Source organism: Carassius auratus, chromosome 4 (genome assembly GCF_003368295.1).
Source record: "Carassius auratus strain Wakin chromosome 4, ASM336829v1, whole genome shotgun sequence".
NCBI classification, from domain to species: Eukaryota; Metazoa; Chordata; class Actinopteri; order Cypriniformes; family Cyprinidae; genus Carassius; species Carassius auratus.
The window spans coordinates 25077320-25100229 of NC_039246.1; the positions used below are offsets into that span (position 1 = coordinate 25077320).

At 35.3% G+C, this 22910-nt stretch overlaps 1 protein-coding gene across 4 annotated transcripts in view; it reads right to left on the bottom strand.

The window, feature by feature from the left end:
- Positions 1-20510: 20510 nt before the first annotated feature.
- Positions 20511-22910, bottom strand: part of LOC113063890 (protein kinase C-binding protein NELL2-like) — a 43172-nt gene continuing 40772 nt past the window's right edge. For 2 of the 4 annotated variants that reach the window (XM_026234315.1, XM_026234306.1), the window contains exon 20: positions 20511-20594. In XM_026234315.1, the coding sequence (XP_026090100.1) occupies positions 20523-20594 (72 nt within the window). In that variant the 3' untranslated portion in view covers positions 20511-20522. Of the gene's footprint in view, positions 20595-21470; positions 22156-22910 lie in introns of those variants that run through there. The other 2 variants (XM_026234330.1, XM_026234322.1) reach the window with 1 other exon arrangement.

Sequence of the window (22910 nt, forward strand, 5' to 3'; positions counted from 1 at the left end):
TTTGAGATGCCTGTCATGTGACGACATTACGTGGCCCCGCCCACTGCGGCGTGGTGTGCGCGTTCATGTGTATTTTTGAGACAAAAACTGCAAATATACTAAATGAAGATGATTACAGTAGCTAACTCAGTTTGAAAATTGAGGACGTCCTGAAAAAAAGTAAAGAGACTAATGTAATATTTACTTTATTCATTTTGTGGTATTTTTACAGCGAGGGATTGAGGGTAAATAATACCTAGAAAAGTAAAGTCAAGAGTTTTTTAATCAATCAGATTTTTTATGCAATATAATGGTCACATTTATATCAAATAGTGAAATAACCTGGATTGAAAATAACCACAACCGCAGGGGTTGGATCTGGGGACCCTCAAGGGGCCTGCATGAAGTAATCATAGAGAAAAACTGTGTAATTTTTTTATTTAATTTAAATAATAATAATAATAATAATAATAATAATAATAAAAATAACAAAATAAGATACAAAAAAATAAATAAAAATGTATTAATATAAATAAATAAAAAATAGATAAAAATAAATACAATTTTGATTAAAATAAGTAAATAAATGAGTTAATAAATAATACATTTTACAGCACAATACAACGAGTTAAATAAAAAAAACAATAGATTAATATAATAAAAAATGAGGAAAATAAAAAATAGTAAAAAATTAATAAAAGTAATCGAAGTAAATAAATTAAAAAAAGTAATTAAACAAGTCAATAAATAAATATTTTTATAGTACAACACTATAATTATTAGGAAAACAATATAATAATGTAGCTTTATCAAATTTAGATAATTTCCAAATACTATTTAGACATAAATAGGGTCTTTATACATCCACATGCAATGCTAAATTTCAGCATTGCATGTGAATGACCATAACTGGAGGTCCGTGGCATCTGAATGATTGAAAACCCTTGCACGTTGCAGTTTATGCTGCAAGAAGCAGGGCACTTGGCATTTGGCTGTGTGCACTTGGGACAGATCTTGGAAGCGGTGGAATTTCTCAAACGCAGGGTGGAGTTGCGAACATCCCACAGACATACTATATAAATACACTGCCAGAGTGTTGATTTAGTTGCTGCGTCTGTGTTAAATGAACCACAGACTCAGCAAAGAGGAGTGGCACTAGAGCAATGGCAAGGCAATTCACGATAAAAGCAGACTAAACCTTCCTTGTGAATTAGAGGTTACTGGGCCACACACCCCACTGCCAAAGGCTTTAATCAAGATCCTCTGCAACAGTTCTGTGTGTAATAGCATATTCTATTTAAAGATGACATTTCTATTGTTACTTAAACTTGGCTGCTGGTTAATTAAAAAAAAAAAAAAAAAACTTATTTTGGATTGCAAATCTATTTCAGTGATTCATTAGCACTATAGCTAAGAATAACAAAGTGCAGTAATCGGATTACCTGATTCATGCAACAGTTACTGTGATCCGAGAAGCTCCTGTTTATCTGGCTTTGTGAAGCAAAGGACAGCAGCTCACAGCTGTGAAATGCAGAGTACCTGGATTTTCATGACTACTCACATTCAACACGTCCTTGGGGATTATTTACAATCATAGCAAACTGGGACACTATCCAATATGACTAATAAAGTTAGAAGCTCAAGCATTCAAATGCAGATGAATAACAAGCTATTTCTGGAATATGCAGTATACAGCATGCAATATTTTTTGTTTCAGTGCATGCAATAAAGCCCTACTATATTTGCCAGAAAGTGGAGTAGAGGCCTACAAAAGAACACACTGCAAAAAATATTATAATCTATAATGCAATGCGTTGCAGTTCCATTGTGATTAATGAACAAGTAACATCAGACTCATTATTTACCAAATGTTAAGGAATGTAACTTTCCAAATTATAACTGAATGCTTTTCAAATGCAGTGTGATATGTGTAGCAAACAGCTTATCAAAACATTAATTATGTAGTAATATCTATGGTTTGCTTTTTTTTTTTTTTTTTTTAAATATAGGCTACACTCACTAGGGCAATACCTTTTCAAAAGGTAATTACATCTTTGTACCTTTTTAACCCCTAAAGGTGCGTACTGGAACTTTAAAGGTGTATATTAGTAGGCTGAGCTAAAATCTAGGCCTACATAAATCGCAGCCTTTTGAAAAATTTGAAACTTTTTTTTTCCACAGTAGGCTATACAGTGTATTCTGTGTCTTCAAAAAGAGGTACATTTGTATTCTGTTTCAAACATCGGCAATAGACTGTAATCAGGTAAGACGGCATATTGACCTTAACACGGATCAAAACGAGGCTGTAAGCGACAGACTTACCGTAATGTCACGCGCTGTATGTGAAGTTACTGTAACTTCACATCACAGCTCACAACTGTTTCGACAGCTGGACAATCGTTATGTTGCTAAACAACAGTACAATTAACTGGACGCTGTTTAACCGTCAAAAACTAATGGCTTAGGTCTGCTGGATTGACCACAAGGTGGCGCAATTATCCTATCAATTTTAGGAGCTCCTCTAGACTCATCACTAATCAAATTGTTTAGACTAACAAGTTTAGACTAAATACGACATATAAATCCAGGAAAGCAGTTGCAGATTAGTATTCACTTTCTCCAGATGCTGTCATTTTATAAACTTAACAGAGGAGTGAATCTTCATTACTCGTTAAATCCATCTCTGAAACACAGCAGTGAGAAAAAAAAAGAAAAGAAAAGAAAAAAAGAATTAAAATGCACAGGACAAAATTAAAAAGCTGTCATGGGACACATACTCAGTCAGGAAGGTTCTCAGGCAAGTACAAATATGAAAAAAATCTCCAATACACACAATAGGCCCAATATTGTTTGGCCTTCCTGTAATGGGAAAATAAATAGACCCATCTAAAGCTGCCATCAGGTGTTTGTTCAGAACTGAAAGGCCTTATCAAGATACATATAGAGGCCATAACTCAAGCTGTCTCATTTGTTTGAGTGTGTGTACGTGTGTGTGGCGACGCCACAGACTGAGAAAGAGAATGAATATGTGTAGGCTTATGCTTTTTGTTTGTGTGCTTTTTGTTTGTGTGCGTAGGAAGGAGATAGTGAAAGGTAGAGAAAAGAATAGATAGAGGCTGAAAAGATATTTCTGCTCATGATATTAGTGTACAGAATTATGCATATGCTTATAAAATCACCTACTGTAATGATGCATATTGTATGCCCACGCTTAATATGAGCTATAATGGATCCAACTGTTAGCTCCTTTTCAAATGTCATTACTGAAAAACATCACCACAGGAAAAATCCCACCATTCATCCTCTTAACCAAACAAAAAACAAATTACACCCCAAAGAAGATGTTATACCTGTGTTTGAAGGATCTGCAGGAAAATTCACATGCATTAGTCATAAAATGGATGAATGCTTTCTCATTTTATCACTGCTGAAAGCATTCTTACCTTCATCCGTCAGTGGGTTCCGGGTTTAGTGGCTTTGGCACAGTCTGGCTGCTTTATAGCTCATATCCAGATGGACATCACCAACTTTTGGTGCTTAAAATTTCATGACCTTCAGCAGCAGAGTAGGAGATTTATGGTCGCCGCACAACATCCAGTGCTACATTTATAAAGGAGGCTCATGGAAAGCCAGTTGAATTTACAATCAGCATGAATGTGTGTTTCATTTCACAATGTGACTTGAAACATTTTGTAGAGGGACCAATCAAGGCAATTATTGTCACTCTAAGACATGTTCATCTGCCAAACTATGCGTTTACACGAGGTGTAATGACTGTGCATTGATGAGTGCTTCTCGATTATGAAATAATTTCCCAGTTGTGACTTCTGTACAGCTTTTTCTTTTTCTTCTTTCGACCATGAATCATGCAGGGAACACAATTTTTCATAATTTATAAGCTTTCCCCAGAGCCATGGGATTTCAAACATCCTAGCACCGAAGTAGTTCTTTCGGAATGAGTTAAATTATCGAGAAGCAAGCCTAGCTACTATACATCTTGATGCATCATGGGAAATCAGGCACACTAACAGATATAAAAAGTTATAAAAATGTGTTTCTAACATTTTCATTATGTAAATGAAACGTCTGTGAACATTCTAAACATTCAGATATTTAAGAACGTTCTTTCTTGGCAATTTGAACATTCTGTAAAATGTATTCGTAGAACATTCTTAGCAATATTCTTAGCTAAAAAGTTTATGCTCTAAGATCATTCTCTTAAAGAGTAAATATAACACACACAGTTTCAGCCAATCTCATGTTAATCTTGAGAACCTATAGAGTAGTATTGCATCCTTCATATCTTCCAATATTCCATCACCAAAAATATATATTTTTGAAACTTTAGCCATGTTTAGCATTAGAATTCAACTTTTTGATGGTGTAAATAAGTCAGAATGCATAAAATAGCATTAGACCTCCCCTTTAAAGGGGTCATATGATGTTGCTAAAAATAATATTATTTGGTGGTTGAAAAAACATTATTTTCCACATACTGTACATCTCCTCTATGCCCCGCCTTCTGAAACACGTCGATTTTTACAAAGTTAATCAGTCTGAAAAGCGAGGTGTGCAGTGATTGGTCAGCTATCCAGTGTGTTGTGATTGGCTGAATACCTCAAGTGTGTGACGGAAATGTAACGCCCCTTAACATATTAGGATGTCCTTTCCAGGCGGAGCGATAAGACATAAACATAAAACCCTTTATAAATGTGATATTAACATGATTTCTATTCATATCTTCTTTTGGAAAGCCAAACAAAGTAGTTTCTTTCTCAACGAAACAGCATCACACACTGCGGCCTTGAGTGAGCCGCGGTCTAGAGTCACGGCCTGGCTGGTGGATTATACGAAGGAGTTTACTTTGTGTATTTCTTCCACGAACAGCACAGATCAGCTCCAGGCATGACAAAGCGGATATCATGCTCTTTTGGAAGCCCAAACAAAGTAGTTTTGTTTTCACAACCAAACACACAGCGTCTATACAACATGGTGGCGAGGGCAACAACAATGCTACAGCGAGAATAAAAGGTATGCCTTCTTTCTTTCTGTGAACATCTGGGTGGCGTTATGCAAATCTTCCCACATAGTGAGGTAGAGATGTGGGGGCGTGTTTTCCTTTTAAGAGCGTATCACTCTCTGAAACTCAAAATTTGTGCATTATAATGGGTCCAGTTTGCGATAAATATGAAAATTCATGGCATGACCCCTATAATTCTCTTCCTTTCCCTTGCTTACAAAATCCTGACGTTATTGGAAAACATTGTGAAACAAGCTACAAACAAGTAACCAAGAGGCACAGTTTTGCTCCAAATGCTATTTTGTGGCATTCTCTCCAAGACCATCTCAAGCTAACCTAATGACACTCCACATTTGCTCTACATGAAACGCGAGACAGCCCTTGGGATGTGCAACTGGCTTTCACCATTCCACAGTGCAGACTTATCAATGAATCAAGAAATGATGGGTGACACAACAGCGCCCCAGTGCTACACCGTCTATTTTATTAAACTCATATTTTATAGTTGCACCAATTCTAGCCAACAACTCATGATGTGCGTACATTAAGAGCAGCTCTGGAGGACAGCAGAATATTTCTCTTCGTGGTTTTGTGGGGGCAGGGTACATGCTTTTGTAATCACCCCATCCATTGCTCAGGTCATGAAAGGTGGCGGAGACATCAGTCATGGGATGGGGGTGGGACATCCTCTGGACCAGGAAGAGAGAGATCTCTTTCACACATCGCAATTATCTTGTAATTTAATTTCACTTACAGTTGCAATAGCAGATTCATCTTTTGGACTGGATGAAAAAAATGAAGAGAGAAAAATTTTTGATAAACATCTTTCTTGCTTTTGTTCATTGTTCTCTGGCTGCAGAGTTGGGTGTGGTTTGAAGCTCCGAAATTAGATGGTACCATCCAGCTTTGTCAGCACCTTCCATTAAGAAATATCTCACCTATTATTTCCCTCTTTCTTTCAGCTGAATAAGCAGCATTTTCTCTCTGTAATTCTCTTTATATATGATATTTTGAAAGCAATTAGAACCTAGTGAACATCAGCTTTTATATACCATAATAATCCAATGGTTTTCAACTCAAAACTCACAAACAGTTAATGTTAAAGCCTCTTTGTAAATGTTTCCTTGATAGGTAATGAATCACACAAATAAATAAATAACATTTAATCATATTATTATATTTAAGTATATTATTATAAATAATATTATAAATATTATACTTATTAGTATTGTTGTAGTAGTATTTCCACATATTAATTTTTAAACTAAAAGGCAAAATATTAAAGCAAAAATAAATAAATAAAATGCCAAAAAAATTGCAAAGAAACTAATAAATGGAGACAGGTTGAGTTACATACTTTCAACTATGACAACATTAATATACAAAATAATAAATTCTGTAATGTGTGTCTAATATAATTGTATTATTATTTATAATCATATAATTTATAAATGCATATAACAATAAAAATAATAACAACATTTAATAATTTGAATTAAATAATAAATCAATAATTAAATTTGTAGAAATAATTATAAATTATTTTATTCCTTTTCTTTTTCTTTATTTTTTTCTTTATATAAATATATATATATATATATATATATATATATATATATATATGTGTGTGTGTGTGTGTATATATATATATATATATTTTTTTTTACTGTGCTGGATTGTCAATTGGTGCTCAACATAAAATCTGGTTCCTGAAGCAAAAGCAGGGAACCACAACACATTGTGAGCTTGAACTTTTCTGTGTCTCTCTGACCTGCCGGAACCTGTGAAAAAGCAAAGAGGGAAAACATCTGTTGTGCCTGGTCCAAATTAGTCCTAAAGCACTAAGTGAGGTTTAAATTCTTTGCCTTCATACATCAGCAACACTGCATTGCTCAACATTACAAGAAATGGCCAGAAATTGGGGAGAAAATATCCTTGTACCTAATTAGACTGAACCTATATTAGGATCTCATTATCATGACATATGTTCCCTTTATAGCTGATTTCCTCATCTGAAGTCCTATAGAGGGGTTTCCTCTGTTGTAGATGGCAGTGCTGTTAATACTAATGAACTAGCTTAATTGCACAGAAATGTATTTGACCATGAAAATTCCAGTCAAACTGCTGAAAATGCTTCTCTCAGCATGAATAACTCTCGCAGATTCAATTAACATCACCTCAGTTTACACACTGCCATTTATCAAGCACTGCTAGAGCGCAGTGTGTGTGTGTGTGTGTGTGTGTTGGGGAGTGCTGCAGAGGGATTTATTTAGAATGATCTATTGTGAGGGGGATTTTGAGGCGGTAAATGTCTTACACTGAGAGGGCCATTAGAAACGCCTGCTTAGCCGGATTACAGCATGCAGCTACTTCACCTCTCCGTTCCACTCCTCCCTTTCATTGTCTTCCATTCTCCATCCTTCCTCCTGTTGACCCCATTCACTGTTTCAGCAAATTCACTGTGAATAGTGAAATTAGGATAATGTTGCTGCTATTTAGACTAATATTACACCTAATGATGATCTATCTATCTATCTATCTATCTATCTGTTTTTATCTTATATTTAAATGCTTGTTTTCTGAAAATTTGAGTTAAATTAAGTGGTCTCTCTATCTAGTTGACTATTTTTGGTATTTTTCAAATACATGTATCATACACAGCATAGCAGCATATTAAACATATGGCCACGATTCTTGCATTTGAGCCAATGCAAAGGATCCTACACTTCCGTTCAGGCCATCCAATGAGCTCGGCTCATTCCTGGTCTGTGCAGAAGCCCCATTGCGTATTCAAACCCTGGCCCTCACACACAATCTGGCGGAAACGGAGGTCTAATGAAGAGCCCAGGGGGTCTGGCTATCAGAGTGATGCATGGCATCATGTGAACGGACACCTTTTCATGCTGCTGTAGTGGGTAGGAGAGCAGCCCACTGAAAAACGATTAGAGGGCTGGGAACGTGACCCCCACAGCTTGCTAATGACATTTCTACAAGCTAGTCCAGAGCTTGTCACTAGTTTGCTGAGGGGAATATTAAGATTTTGCCTCTCTCAGGAATGATGCAAAGAGGAGCTGTTTAATGAATGAAGATGATTGCTGTTCATGACCGCTTGATGCTCTTCATTCAGAGCCGCTGGGATATACTGAGCAGGGATTTGGTAAATAAGTGAATGTAATCTGTTGCCTATGTATAGCAGGAACAGAAACAGCACACAGACTTCAGTTTTCAGTTTTTCAGGAATGTAAATAAATAAATAAATAAAATATTTTCTTGCCTTGCAGTATAAAACAGTTTCTCATATTGTTGGCCTTTTCTCCAATAAAAATATCTAAATATGTTTCAAATAAATTACATGAAAATAAAGGACAATAAAATAAATATTTTTGCCTTGCACTAGAAATAATTATTTTACCAGTAATTTTTGCTTTTTACAAGACAAACAAACAAATAAATAAAATATTTTTGTCTTGCACTACAAACACTTTCTTTTCTTACCCCCCCCCCCCCCAATTATTATGTAAATATAAAATATTATATTTATATACGTTAATATGATAACAAACTTGAATGTAGGCTGAATTTATTTACCAGTGCACTAAGAAAACTAAACCTAATTTACATTATCTGAAAACAAGTCTTCATTTCTGCATACATTATTTTGTTGAGACATCTTTACCATAAAGCAATATAAATATACTTGCTTGCAGTGTGAGAAATTATGATAATGTTGGACAAATGCATATAAGATTGCATTTTTGCATATTTTGCAAATAACCTTTGGCTTTGTCACAAAATCAATATCAGTGACAGAACATGTGAGGTTCTCCAGAGGAAATACGACCTTATTTGTGATTTGTCCTTTTGGACGAGGTACTTTTTAAGCCTGAGGGGGTTTGGTGATTGGAGAATGCTGGAGCAGACAGTAATTTAATGACGAATGGTTGTAAGGGCCACCATGCTGTTCATGGCCTCTCAGTGGAGACCGAATGGCTCTCATTGCTTTAGTATGATAATGATGCCTTATGGGGGTCCGGAGGTGCATCTGGTGAATCCAGAACACCTGAGTCCATTCGGTCACTTGAAAGTGAGCCACACCAACAATTATTGGAACACAAACGAATTGTGGATCCCTGAATTATTATTCATTGCTGAAGGCAAACTTGAGCACAGAAAGCTTCTGTAAGATCAAATAGAACAGTGAAAAATTTCACAGAGAAACTTCAGACTTTTAACATTTTCTCTGCTTATTTAGTATGGGTCTTGACTTGAGCAAAGGCTTTCTAAAGTCTGTTTGAAAAAGTAAGACTTTGTAATCTTACATCTTTTCCTCTGCGCCAGACGACTGCGGGGGTCTCTCTCCAGGTGCGGGCTGCCGAACAGATGCACACCACAGGTGGGCTGAATGCATTGCAGAGGTTTTTTTGTATATATTCATGACTGTGCCGATGCGACTGTATGAATGTGGGTCGCTCTGACGAAAAGGCAAGAGCACAGCAGGGGCGTCCAGTTTGTACTTCGCAAATGCCGTCACCCTCACAAACTCATAATTAGCAATGGCGAACTAAAATGGCTAATGAGTCTCAGAGGGAGTTCAAAGATTAACTCACAGTAGCAGGAGAAGACCCGGGTTTGATGGCCGCACCGGCTCTGACAGGTGTCCTACATTCTGCCTGTTTCATATTTTCACACACATGAATAAAGCATGCAAGAGGAACAAATGAAACACGACTGACCTAATGATTTTCAATTTTTCAATCAGCATGCGAGAGCAAATGTGATCTCTGTCTCAGCTTCAGTGGTGCATATGCATATCGAACTTGTTTTTTAATTTTACTATATTTTAGTAGTTTTGGTACAACCTTTACATATAGCCAATTCTTTTCTTTTCTGATTTTTTATGTTAAATATAAAATATTTTATATACTTAATATATGTATAAAATACACATTTATTTTATTATTTTTATATAAATATAAATATATATATATATATATATATATATATATATATATATATATATATATATATATGTATATATTTATATAAAAATTATAAATAAAATAAAACCAGAAATAAAATAAAATAAAATAAAATATACTGCTAAAAACCACCTACAAACTGTTTTTGGCCACTTCACATCTCAGGCAACTGAGCAATTTTTGTCCAGAATAACTTGAGACTATGTCTAAAATCTGGTTATGTGAGACAAGATGAGCCCTGAGTCTGACTATCACAATTTAATTTCCCATAAGACCATTCACACAGCCCAGGGTCATTTAAATTGCAGGAATACAACTAAACAAACATATCCTCCATAGTTTTTCTGTGACACTAATCCATTTGAACCAGCTCTAAAAAGTGCATTAACGTGATTTAAATGGATTTTCGGATATAAACCCTAATACTGAACTGCAATCCTGCACTCGAGAGATAACACAAAGGTGGCCACTTCTCTCTGGAGGTGGATGAGGCACAGGTTCAGGACACAAGAGCTTCCCGGGCTACTGTGGGTTTGACGGACGATGGGGATCTTCAGGTCTAATGAGCTGTGTAGGAAGCAAGTGGAGAGGAGAATATTTCCTGCAGCGAGTCAGCCGAAAACGATTTAACAAAAGGAAATATGCAGGAGGTCCAGCAGCGAGGGGCTTTTCATTTTCTCCCCTCTTTATTTCTGCCTTCCTCTCTCAATTTCCTGCCTCAATTTGTGATCGCTAGTGAGGAGAGGAGATAGAGAGAAGGGGAGAGAAAAATTGTTTCAATCCGGAGAAGGAACAAGCAGCGCAGGGCCGGACGAGAGGCTTGAGTTATATGTGTGGGCTGAAGTTAGCTCACAATGTTTTGACATGTTTGATATGGAATAAAATTACAAGGCGTTGAGAATCAGGCAGGAGTGAATTTGTATCCGGAGTCGATCATTTAGTTCTCGTTACGGTTGATACTGAGTGAACAGTATTTCTGTTGTGTTTGAGGGGAATGATGTGGTGATAATTTGCACATATTTAGTGGTGGTTTGCACATTCCCTACACCTACACAGGTCCACCAAACTAGACGAAATGATCTCACTGAACCCTGAGCTCAGCTGAACCTGAGTGGTAAATATATGTTGTATACTGTATGTACGGAGGGACTATGTGGGCATGAGAGCGACGGGGGAAGATGAGTCAATGCAAAAGCAGCTAGAATAAATAGCTTTTAAACTTAGAAGTCATGTTTCTTTGTGCTTTGTGTTTTTAATTGAAACTCATTGCACATTAAAATGAATTAAAACAAGATAAATAGTTGCATAGGCCACAAAAATCCACTGAGCAATTGTACGCTTTCATATTGCAGAATTGAGATTTAAATGAAAGAGACCACTATATGAGAGATTAAAAAGTAATGTTTGACTGAAAATGGCAAATATTTCTCAATATCTGCTTATAATACTTAATCAAGAAGCTATGTGAAATGATGAGGTCACATGATTCTATGTGTGTGAACCTATACATATGGTTCATGGTGAGACTTTCTAAGATACATTTTCCTTCAGGCTTTTCAGATTTAACAGGGTCATTTAAATCTTATTGCAGATGAGGAGAATGTTTTCAGGAAACATGTTTGAAAACAATCATGATTTTTGTTTTATTGCATTCAGTGATATAAGAGCAGCACCAGATGCTAACTCTGAATCACCCCTCAGACCTTTAACACTGAAGCCAGACCCAAATTCTGCTGCACCCATGCACTTATCAACTGTGGTACAATCTCCAGAGCTTCGGCTCTCTATCCAGTGACTCACAAGATGGTCTAGTCGAGATTCACTCAAGGGAAAGAAACTGACCCACATACGCTGGTCATATCACTGAGATTGCAAAGCAGAGACTCTCTCAGTGTGGCCCATTTACAGGCAAAACAAGCCCACCTAATCAATGATACATGCTGATGAAATACAGGCTTGAATAAAGGACTGAATGGTGTAGATTTTACTGATTAGTTATTTTCTTGATATAAGCAGTTAATAGTCAGATATTGAGGGTAAAGTGCTTTATGGTCATATAGCCTTCATTTCTAACACACAAATGACTTGTACACACACTGTGAACAAAAGAACTGCAAACAATCACCAGAGGGTTAAAGTAACTTTCAGTAACCAGAGACCCATACTAATTTTACATTTATTCATTTGGCAGACGCTAAAAGCTATTTCTGTTAGCCAACAAAATAATTAGGCAACACTTTATTTTAAGGACCACTTCTCACAATCAAGTAATTGCTTATTAGCTGCATATTACCACCACACAAGCCATTTATTAGTAATTATAAAGCACATATTAATGCCTTATCCTGCATTGCCATATTTTTGATCCCTTTAATCCTACTCTATACCTTATATTAGCAATTAGGTATCAAGTAACGAATTGTGGTCTTTAGTCAAGGATTACATAATTAAAAACACTAATATTGTATCAGTTTTTCAGTTTTAGACCGTAGACTGAAGAACCTGCATTACTATGAATGAACAAGCTGTTTTTCTTAAATGAGTAGATAAAGAAACAGCGGTTTCATTTTATTTTAAGGTCCAGTTCTCACTATTAACTAACCATTATTTATTTATTTAGCCTCAATAAACTACTAATTTGCTGCTTATTAATAATTAGTAAGGTAGTTGTTAAGTTTAGGTATTGGGTAGGAATAGGGAATTGGTCCATATACTAAAGTCTTACTGAAAAAGTTCTCCCAAAAATAAAATAAAATGGTCATATTTGAATCTATTAATTGTATAATTCTATAAATTATATACAGTACTGTGCAAAAGTGTTAGGCCACTATATTTTCACCAACAAAAAATAGTTTTAAGTCAGCTATTTCTATGTTTTGCTGTAGTGTGTCAGTAGGAAATATCAGTTCGCCACAGTTCTTCTGGATTTAATCCTTCTCAGTTTGCTCTGTTTTAGGGGTAAATATCGGCCGATAATTAATGCGTACCTTGTCAGTTAAGCTGGTTATCTAATCAGCGGTAAATTCCACAGGTGTGTGATTTCACATAGAGCAGCTGTTACTACACAGAGCTGTTGATTAGATAACCAGCTTTACTGACGAGATGTGCATTAATTATCGGCCGATATTTATCGTGCACCCCTACTCTGTTTCTTTATGTTATTCCAGACAGACTGGATGACTGTGAGATCAGATCTCTGTCAGACTCCTCATGCAAATAAAATTCTCACTGGATTATTACAATTAATAGAAAAAATAATATTTTGAAATGCACACTGGTATTTATTGCTGACACAATACAAACCATTTTTTGTTGGTGAAAATAGTGGTCTATGACTTTTGCACAGTACTATATATAAATAAAAACACACACATAACAGATACAATATAAATAGACAAAGTAACAAACAAACTTATATTCCAGAATGTTTTTTTAAATAAATCTCATACATTTTAATTTCATTAAATGACTACAGGAATGATGATGGATCAGTTTTGTTTGGACAAACAGTTATTACATAACGCACATGGACGATTTTCAAACAGACTGTGTGAGTGGGACTGAATCCTTCATTCTGTTTCAAACACACACACACACACACACACACACACACAGTGAGAGACTCTGACGCCAGTCACACTTAGCCATGCTGATTGGCACTCATTCACTCATTCACACGTCCACTCTGTGACACTTTCTCCCACTCATTTTCTTTTTTTTCCTTCTGTACTCTTCTCTCAAGATGCGGCTTCTGTTGTCAGTCATGCGAAGACTCCAGAAAAAGATCGGCCCTTGTGTGCTCACCAAGCAATTTATGTTAAATGGGGTTGTTTTGGACCACAGAGGAGTGCGCTTGGATCGATTTATGTTCTGTATAGCCATCTGTCTGTCAGTGAAAACACGGTTGGGTGGATCTGATTCTAAGACACAAGGTAATTAATATTACATATCCTACAACCGGGTACATCCTAATGGTTGCTAGGACTGTGCTACATTTGATCTTATTTAAAGAGATGGATGGATGAATAGATAGATAGATAGATAGATATTTTTTACTTTTTAACACACACACACACACACACACACACAGGAAGTGTATTTCCACTAAAGTGTATTTCCAAGTTTGGCTAGGAGATGTATTTTAACACTGAAAATAAATAATTATATTCATTGCTATGTTTGAGCAGTCCAGCATGAACAATCTCCCAAAAGTTATCTTAAAAATTTAATGGAGGTCAAGGCGGAAGAAATTACTTTTTAATGAGTTTTTGATTATTCTTTTTGACTTGGTTTCATATAAAATAATTGAAAATCCTTGAAAATCTAATAAAAGCCGGTTTTTCAGAGAAAATATCTGTTTTACACAATGATCTGAAAATGTATTTTGCTTGAAGGATTTTTAAATAGTATAACTGGAAAATAAGTCAGTAATACTTGGAGTGAGCTCTGAAGTTTGATTTATTATTATAATTTTTTTATTTATTTAAAGGAATAATTCACCCAAACATGAATATTTGTTGCTAATGTACGGACCCTTAGGGCATCAAAAATGAACATGAGTTTGTTCCTTCATCAGAATAGATTTGGGAAAGTTTGCATTACATGACCTGCTCATCAATGGATCCTCAGCAGTAAATGGGTGCCGTCAGAATGAGAGTCTAAACAGCTGATAAAAACATCACAATAATCCACAAGACTCTATGTTTTGTCTCTCATTCTGACGGCACCCATTCACTGCAGATGATAGATTTGTGAGCAAGTCATGCAATGTACATTTCTCCAAATTTGTTCTGATGAAGAAAAACTTGGATAGCCTGAGAGTGTTTTTTTTATTTTTTTTTAATAAATTTTCTTTTTTGGGTGAATTATTTTATATGTTGTATAACAAGCAGTTAAAAAACATTATTTTAAAAGCAGTACTGAATCAGTTACACTACAAGGACAATGCACAAAAAAATGTTTAGGACCCCATTTTCACCTGTAGTCTGCACAATGCATCTAAAAGAAAGCTCCATCAGAAGTGCTGCTCAGAATGTTCAGTTACACAATAGAAAGCAACAAGCCATTCAGAGACAAGAGATAAAGAAGAATACGAGCCAGAGAAAAGAATGACATGAGTGCATGAGATACTTTAAGGTCAGAGAGAAGTAGTTGGATGGAACTTGAAGGGGAGGAGGGGGAAAAAACGAATTTGTGATAAAAGAAGGAGAATGGAGAGATGGGCTGGGAGGATAATAATGAGACTGAGTTTGAAAGTGCTCTGACAGTGTCCTTTAAAACACCCCTTCTGCTTCATTCAACAGAAAGAGAGACAGACAGACAGAGAGAGAGAGAGAGAGAGAGAGAGAGCGAGCAGCCATCTGTCAAGACCTTACACTGCAGTCTCAAAGCTATCTGATAGCCAGCAGGAGAGAGCGGCCTGACAGCTCAGTGTAACACCTGCATTAGCATTCAGCCGGCGGAGAGAGAATGCATGTAAGGGCAGGACAGAGTGGTGAATCCTGCTGATATTACAAGAAGGCTTTTTAAGCACAAATTATTCAAAAGTAGCTTTTTTTTGTGTGAGGAAATTCACTTTCCTCACGCATACGCACTCAGGCTCCATTTTGTCCTTGGGGGAAATAAACATTTAGTGCAGAATTGTCTTTGTTCTCAGGGTTTATTGACATTTCAAACAGATGAAAAATGCAGGGCTGCGTTCTTGGCTCACTGTTTCCTTGCTGTTTAAGCAGGTTTTTGCAGAATGGTTTATTTATTATAAGTATATAAAGCAGGTTATTTATGAATATAGGTTATGGAGAACACAAGACCTTGCACTGACTGACTACCCTTGCGAAAATTACCCATGGCTTTACTTCAAATAAAACTGAAAAAATATGGTAGCCACAATTTAACCATTGTTTCGCTACACTAACCATAGTTTAACTGTGGACTTTATGCTAGTAGGCACTAGCATGCTAATGCTAAAGCTGAATGACTAGGTCACCTTTACATTGAATTTCTGTCTAAGCTTGATTTTAAAGACTAAAGAAGAAGTACTGCACAAGATATTAACAGTTGGTTTCAATTAGTTCTTTTTTTACTGCACTTTTAGCTCTATGCTAATGCTGAATGGCTTGGTCAGTTTTACATAAAATTTCTGCCTAAGTTTGAGTTTAAAGCCTGCTAATCATACATTTGTGTATGTATGATCAAATAGCTCTCTTTTAATCCCATGTGACTGTGATATGGTTTTAAAATATCATTACTCTGAAACCTAATTTTCTTGATTAGTGTCTCGTCCCTGTAGTTCTCAGCTACCAAGGCGGACTGACAGATTATTCAGTTGACACAGCCTCGGTAGTCATTAATATCTGTAATATGACAGTGTCTTTCTACGAACTGTCAGTAATAGTTAATGTCCTACTTTTTTTAAGCATGACAAATACTGCATAAAATAAATCAATGAGCAGCTCATCGCCAAGAAGAAAACTGGAATAACTACATTTCAAAAGAGGTTGGTTTTCAGATATAAAACATAGGGATTCTGAATCTAACAAGCAGAATAATTTAACAAAAATGCCTTTTATTTTTAAACATACCTGGGCTAAAATACATTTACTGTATGTTTGGGGTCAGTATAGTTTGAAGTGGTCTCTTATGTTCACCAAGATCAAAAATACAGTTAAAATGGTAAAATATTACTATTATTATTTTTATTATTATTATTATTATTTTGATGTTTTAAAATGTAATTTATTCCTGTGATGGCAAAGCTGAATTTTCAGCATTATTGCCCAAGTCTTTATGCTGATTATTATTATTATTTTATTATTTTATTTTTTATTGTTGTGTTGTTGTGATGAGGACAATTTAAAAACATTTATTTGGAAAAACAGATCTTTTATAACGGTGTAAGTGTCATCTTAAGGAAACCAAGTATTAATTTATTTAAATATATATATATATATATATATATATATATATATATATATATATATATATATATATATATATATTTAATATATAAATTAAATATACATATATTAAAAAATTTTTTTTACAGAACTTAAACATTTTTAAATATTACAAATTTTACTAATCTCAGCTTGACTGTCAAAAGTCCAATCTATTAGGACTATATACATGTTATTTTCTTTTTTCTTAATCATCTTTGCTCACTCTTCTGATCCCTGTATCTCTCTCTCCTAGAATCATATAGAACAATGCCAGCATAATAGCTACTGATCAGTTTATTTAATATATGCTATGTTTCTATATGTGTGTACAAGGGGCATGTACAGTACATCTATATGTCAGAGAGTATCATGGGACCCACTTCTCTCCACTATCACATTCTCTAAATTATTACACTCAGGGTGAGAGGTGATAATGATTATTAAGCCCTATTAATAATCGTAATTGGGAGTGAAAATATTCAGATTTACATCTGTTAGGGGTGTATTAGAATCTCACCCCCTACATCATCTCCCATTATGGTCCAGTAATTGGAAACTATCCTTTTCTACAGAATACAATACAATGAATGATGAAGTCTATTAGGCCTAAATTATTCAAGCCATAAATTGAAAATAAATCTCTTTTGCAAAGCATATGAAGAGAGACTCATAGCAGGAATAAAAAAGGATTTATTTCTTAGCGACAAGGACTGCTTTTAAACTCTGCATTAAGTCCCTTGAGTGTATCGCCGAGCTTTATTAGAGAAAAATAATAAAATAAACAGTGGCGGCTCAATATATTCATGCTATTCAAGAGTGTTCATTACTGCATGAACACGCTCGATGGCACAGACATCAAAGGAAAAGCCCTGGCCATAGAGCCACTGAACCTTCAACACAGCATAACCAATCCCCCTTCTGCCATACTTCAGTATTCATGCTTTTCACACACTGAGTGCTTAGGTGGTTTTATGTCAGAGTAAAATCATATCAAAGAAGAGGTTCTCAACCATCGAAATGATTCATCTGACTTCAGATTGGCTCAAAATGACTTTAAACTGCAGCTGTAGTGCTGCTGGTAACAGTGTAACTATTAAAGAGCCAGTAAATATTATGTTAAAAAGGAAATTAAACTTTCCATGCAGTGAAATTAGATCATTCAAGCCACTTCTATAGGTCTCTAAAAGCAATATGGCCGAGAAAATGGATCTCGCTACAGATCTTCTTAATTTCAATTGACTGAAGGGAGCTGAAAAGGTGGGATTGAATGAAAGAGGGAGGGGGAAAGCAAGGGAGAGTGAAAGAGAGAAAGACGGAGATTTCGCACCGAGACTTACTTCATTCAGTGAAGATCAAAGGTAACATGATTCCTTTTCTTCTGGCGGATCTGAGGTTTTTAACGTGTCTGCTCCTCTCTAAAACGCTATCTTGCTGAACTGGATAAGACTGGTCAGAGCATCACACCCTTCGCTAACCTCAGTGAACATTTCCTGCTGTCAGAAACAGTTCATATATAAGGAAATGTACAACATCACTTATTATGGAAAATTAACATAACTCGCAGGGTTTGAGGAAACCCCAGCATCGTTATAATAGCCCCCCCAAAAAACATACTTTGCATTGAATTATTAGATTGATACTTTATTTTATATTTTTTGATCATAGTTAAAATGAATAAGCAACATTTTAACTGTGTAACATGCTAGGTGTACATACGGTAGAAGTCAGACAGTTGACAGTTATTTGCTTTGATATCTTTTGTTGTATTTCTGTACAGCAGTGGTTCTCAATCAGGGACTAGCAGACTTATAAAGGAGCCTCACAATTACTTAAAATGACTTAAATTAAAAAAAAAAAAGCTCTAAAATATTTTATGTTCTAAAATGTATTTACTGGATAATTATTAAAGATTATAACAAATGGCGACTAATTAATTAAACAAATAAAAATACATATTTATAAAAAAGATGAAAATGATTATCTGGGAGTACTTTACATATTCAATAAAAGTATGATAATTAAGTATTATTTTTATTTTATTGTTTGGTTAAATGGGTTCAGTTGGCAAAAAAAAGGAGGAACATATCAAAACCCTAAAGGGAAAATACTATTGTCTTTATTGTATTTTAGAGCTGATTTTCATAAATCTGAATTGTCTCCATAGGTTATTTTTCATAACTGATTCTGTTATTCTGTGAAGCTACTTTGACAAATCTGTAATGAATAAAGTCCTATAGAAATAAAGGTGACTTGACTAATTGGTGCATTAAAAAAATTACTACTATTATTTTTATACATCCAAAACATCCCAACAATGAAGTCATATTTATCAGAATATAAGGGATACAAATGAACTATTATTTATATGTCTTTAACACTGTAAAAATCATCAAAAATGTCCCATCATCAGTGAATAATGAAATATCAGTGTGTTCATACAAACTATCACATGGCTTTGTATTGGTCACATTTATGGTGCTTTTACATCCTTCACAAAGCTTGTAAAAATTATCTTCTTTTGAATTTATTTTGGTTTCCTTGTCAGAAAGAAAGTGATACAGACAGTAGAGGTTTGGAACAATACGAAGGTGAGCAAATGACACCTGAATGTTCATTTTGGGGTGAAGTATCCCTTCAAGCTTGTAAAACTTAGTCAAACAGTCATAAAGAGAGGCTCTATCCTCTTTGAGAGTCAGATTTGCTGGCAGTCTGTCCCTCCGGTGCTGACGTAAGAGAAGATCTCAGAGGAGCTCTCCATGGTGCTGATATTTCCGCTCAAGTGTCGGGCTCTTCTCTGCTACAGGCTTTTCAGAGCCAGCTGGATAACCAGACAACATGTCGGGTCACTTGGTCACTTTGGAACCCCCCCCCCCCCCCCCCCAATCTCCCATCTCCTCTTTTCTTCTCTGCTTCTCACAGGCATGTGGAAGCACTAGTCAGACTCTTGGCTCTCCATTAGCCGGCAGACAAATATAGAGCCAAAGTGTCCAACAGAACGGGGAAAGAGACATTGCCAGTTAGTTTTGGCAGGGACCCGATTCACCACTTTAGCAAGATTACACAATGTGCTGAAAAGGGCAAGAGATTAAAAAAAAACAAGCACTTGGTGAGAAAGAGAGCGAATGTAAGAATAATAAGCATGGCTACAGAAATTGCAATCAGCATGGTGATTATAGGTCAAAGGTGCAATCAGTAATTTTTCCTACTTTAAATAAAAAAAGAATAATTTAATAGTACTTTTTCATAAAAGTGCTTCTGTAAAAATCATCAGAATGCCCCCCCCCCCACCCTTTTTAAGTGCTCTTGCAGTAAGACAAATAAAAATAAACATAGAAAGTAGTAACAGGAATAAAAATGAATAAAGTATTATATTAACAGATAAAACAAACAGGTAATAAACAGGATTTAAACTAGTTTTAGATGGAGTTTAGTATGTTTCCACCATTCTATTTCACATTTTTTAAATCAAATTTGTCTTAACAAATGAAACTTAAGTGCTAATAATAATAACAATAACATATATATACATTAGACAAGTATTTCATCAAGAGAAAACAGAGACATACCCACACCCATATGTCCACATACACGAGCATACACTATAGGTCAGATAAAGGTTGGCACATGGCGAGGCGAGGGCTGGCACAGTGACATCAGATCTGCAGTATGGTCCCTAATCTGTGGGATCAGTAAAATCAAGGAAATGAGAGGCATCACACTGCAGTAATCTCCTGCAGTGGGAAAACTGTGTGCGTGTGAAAGAGATGAGAGAGGCTGTAGAGGCCGGGAAAACAGAACCAGCCACTATCAACCAACTATAAAAAAAAAGGTTAATTGCACAGGATTACTGGCACTGAAATAAGCCCAAATTCAGCCTGAATGAGAAAAACCAAGAAACTATTGATGGATAGAGACTGAAAGCTCTATTAAATAAAGACTTGAAAGGGAAAAGATACATGGAGGATGTCAATGAATCAGCAAGGATGGAAACAAGTGGACAAAATAATGATGTGGAAAAGAAGACATTATTCTGATGTTCCATTGTCTATTTCAAACCCCCAGCTGCCTCAAGGATCCCAAAGCCTCTCAAAAAATACACTTAAAGTCAAGATGAAATCAAAATCTTATTTAGTCTTATTGTGAAAGATTCATCTGTGCTTATTCCAAAGAAAAATCTTTGTAATCTGTAATCTTTAATCTCAGTCAAACTATAATAACACTCTGAAATACTTCACATCTTGGAAGTAAGATAGGATGCAAACTGCAATTCTTATAAATTATACTTTGACCTTTACAAATCGCAGTACTTTGCATTTCAAAATTTCAACTTGCATCAAACATCGAAAACAACGTAGACCTCTATTGAAAATCTAACATGAATAGATTTAATGTATTTATACATACTAACATTTTCGGATATACACCTAAATATAAAATATTTAGTAAATGGCAACAAAAATGTTTCAGATGGAGATGAGATTTTCTGATAAACAAATGCCAATTGTTGTTATACTGTTTTGTGTTAAATAAAGAAAAAAGAACAACAATGCATCTGCATATTTTCCAGTGGAAACCTTTTATTTCACCATGACACAATAGTGCACCGAGCCAGGAAACAAAACATCAATTTGACAAGAGGTGCAACAGAAACATCAAAGTAAAGACAGAATTCAAAAGACGTGAGAAACAAACACATTAAATAAACTATTCACAACATCAAGATCATATTTTCCATGGAAGGGAGCGGAACAACCATTAATACTGGAAGAAGTAAACACTGTAAGGTAATTTACAAAGGATTTGACCATGTCTGCAGTCTGTTGAACCCATCAAGCACAAAACACTGCGATCACTGACAAGTTTTTCAACATAGTTTTGATATTGAAACCTGGAAATTGACTGGAATTAGCAAAACTTTATCTGAATATTGTTTCATGGTTTCCAATGATAATTGATAAATGACAAATGAACATCAGAGAAGCAAATCTGAAACACCGTTTAAAGCTGAAACGATTGGTTGCTTTATCTTTTGTTATGTTCGACTGAGCTATCTGTATATTGTTTATGTTATAATACATATGAGGTTTTGGTATAAAATGATCATCTGAAGGGGATGAATCTGTACAGAGAGTCGAGACAAAGACAAAGGGACAGCGAGAAAAAGAAAAGTAGTCAGACATTTTGTCTTTGAATAGGACTAGAGGCACAAAGGGTCCACAGAGCAACAGATGTGACCGTTCTGTAGAGAAAAAGAGAGGGAGGGAGGGAAGGTAAAGGAAGGAGACATTAGTCAAAAAAGGAAAGTAGCCAATTTGACACTCACTCAAGCATTTCCATACTGTATGTGTGTAACGCATTAAATAAGCATCAGTACAGCCTCTCATGATTCATCGCTCAGCTTAAATGATGCTGATGACCTTGGCCAGTCACATAAGGTGCTTTAATAAGCAGATGAATTCTCTCCTGTCCCTGAGCTCTGTTCTTTATTCTTACATTCATCTCACACAGACAAATCTCACAGCATCCGGGAACGGTTTCTGTGTACTGTCCATGTTTCTCAGCTATTTATCTATAAATGAATGGGCACATCATTTAGAGAGGTGTCTAAATGTCAGAGACCACTAGTGAAAATATATCTTATTTATTTATTATCAAATTATCATTATTATGATTTTTTTCATTACAATTTATATTTTATAAGAAGCCCCAATCATGGCATGCTAAAAAGATGTATAGAAGCCCATTTCTCCAATAAAATGAAAAAAAGTTAATTGTGACTTATCTTCTTTGTGACTTCAAGCTTTTTTTCTCAGTTTATATAAAAAATCATAATTTTAAGATATAAACTCAGAATTGCGAGATATAGAAAAAAAAGGTCGAAATTGTGAGAAAAAAATGTGCAAATACCTTTAAAAAAAGATCTTTTTTTGAACAACAAAAACAAAAAAGCTAAGAAAACACAAAGTATAGTGTTATAAATGTGCATTACTATAT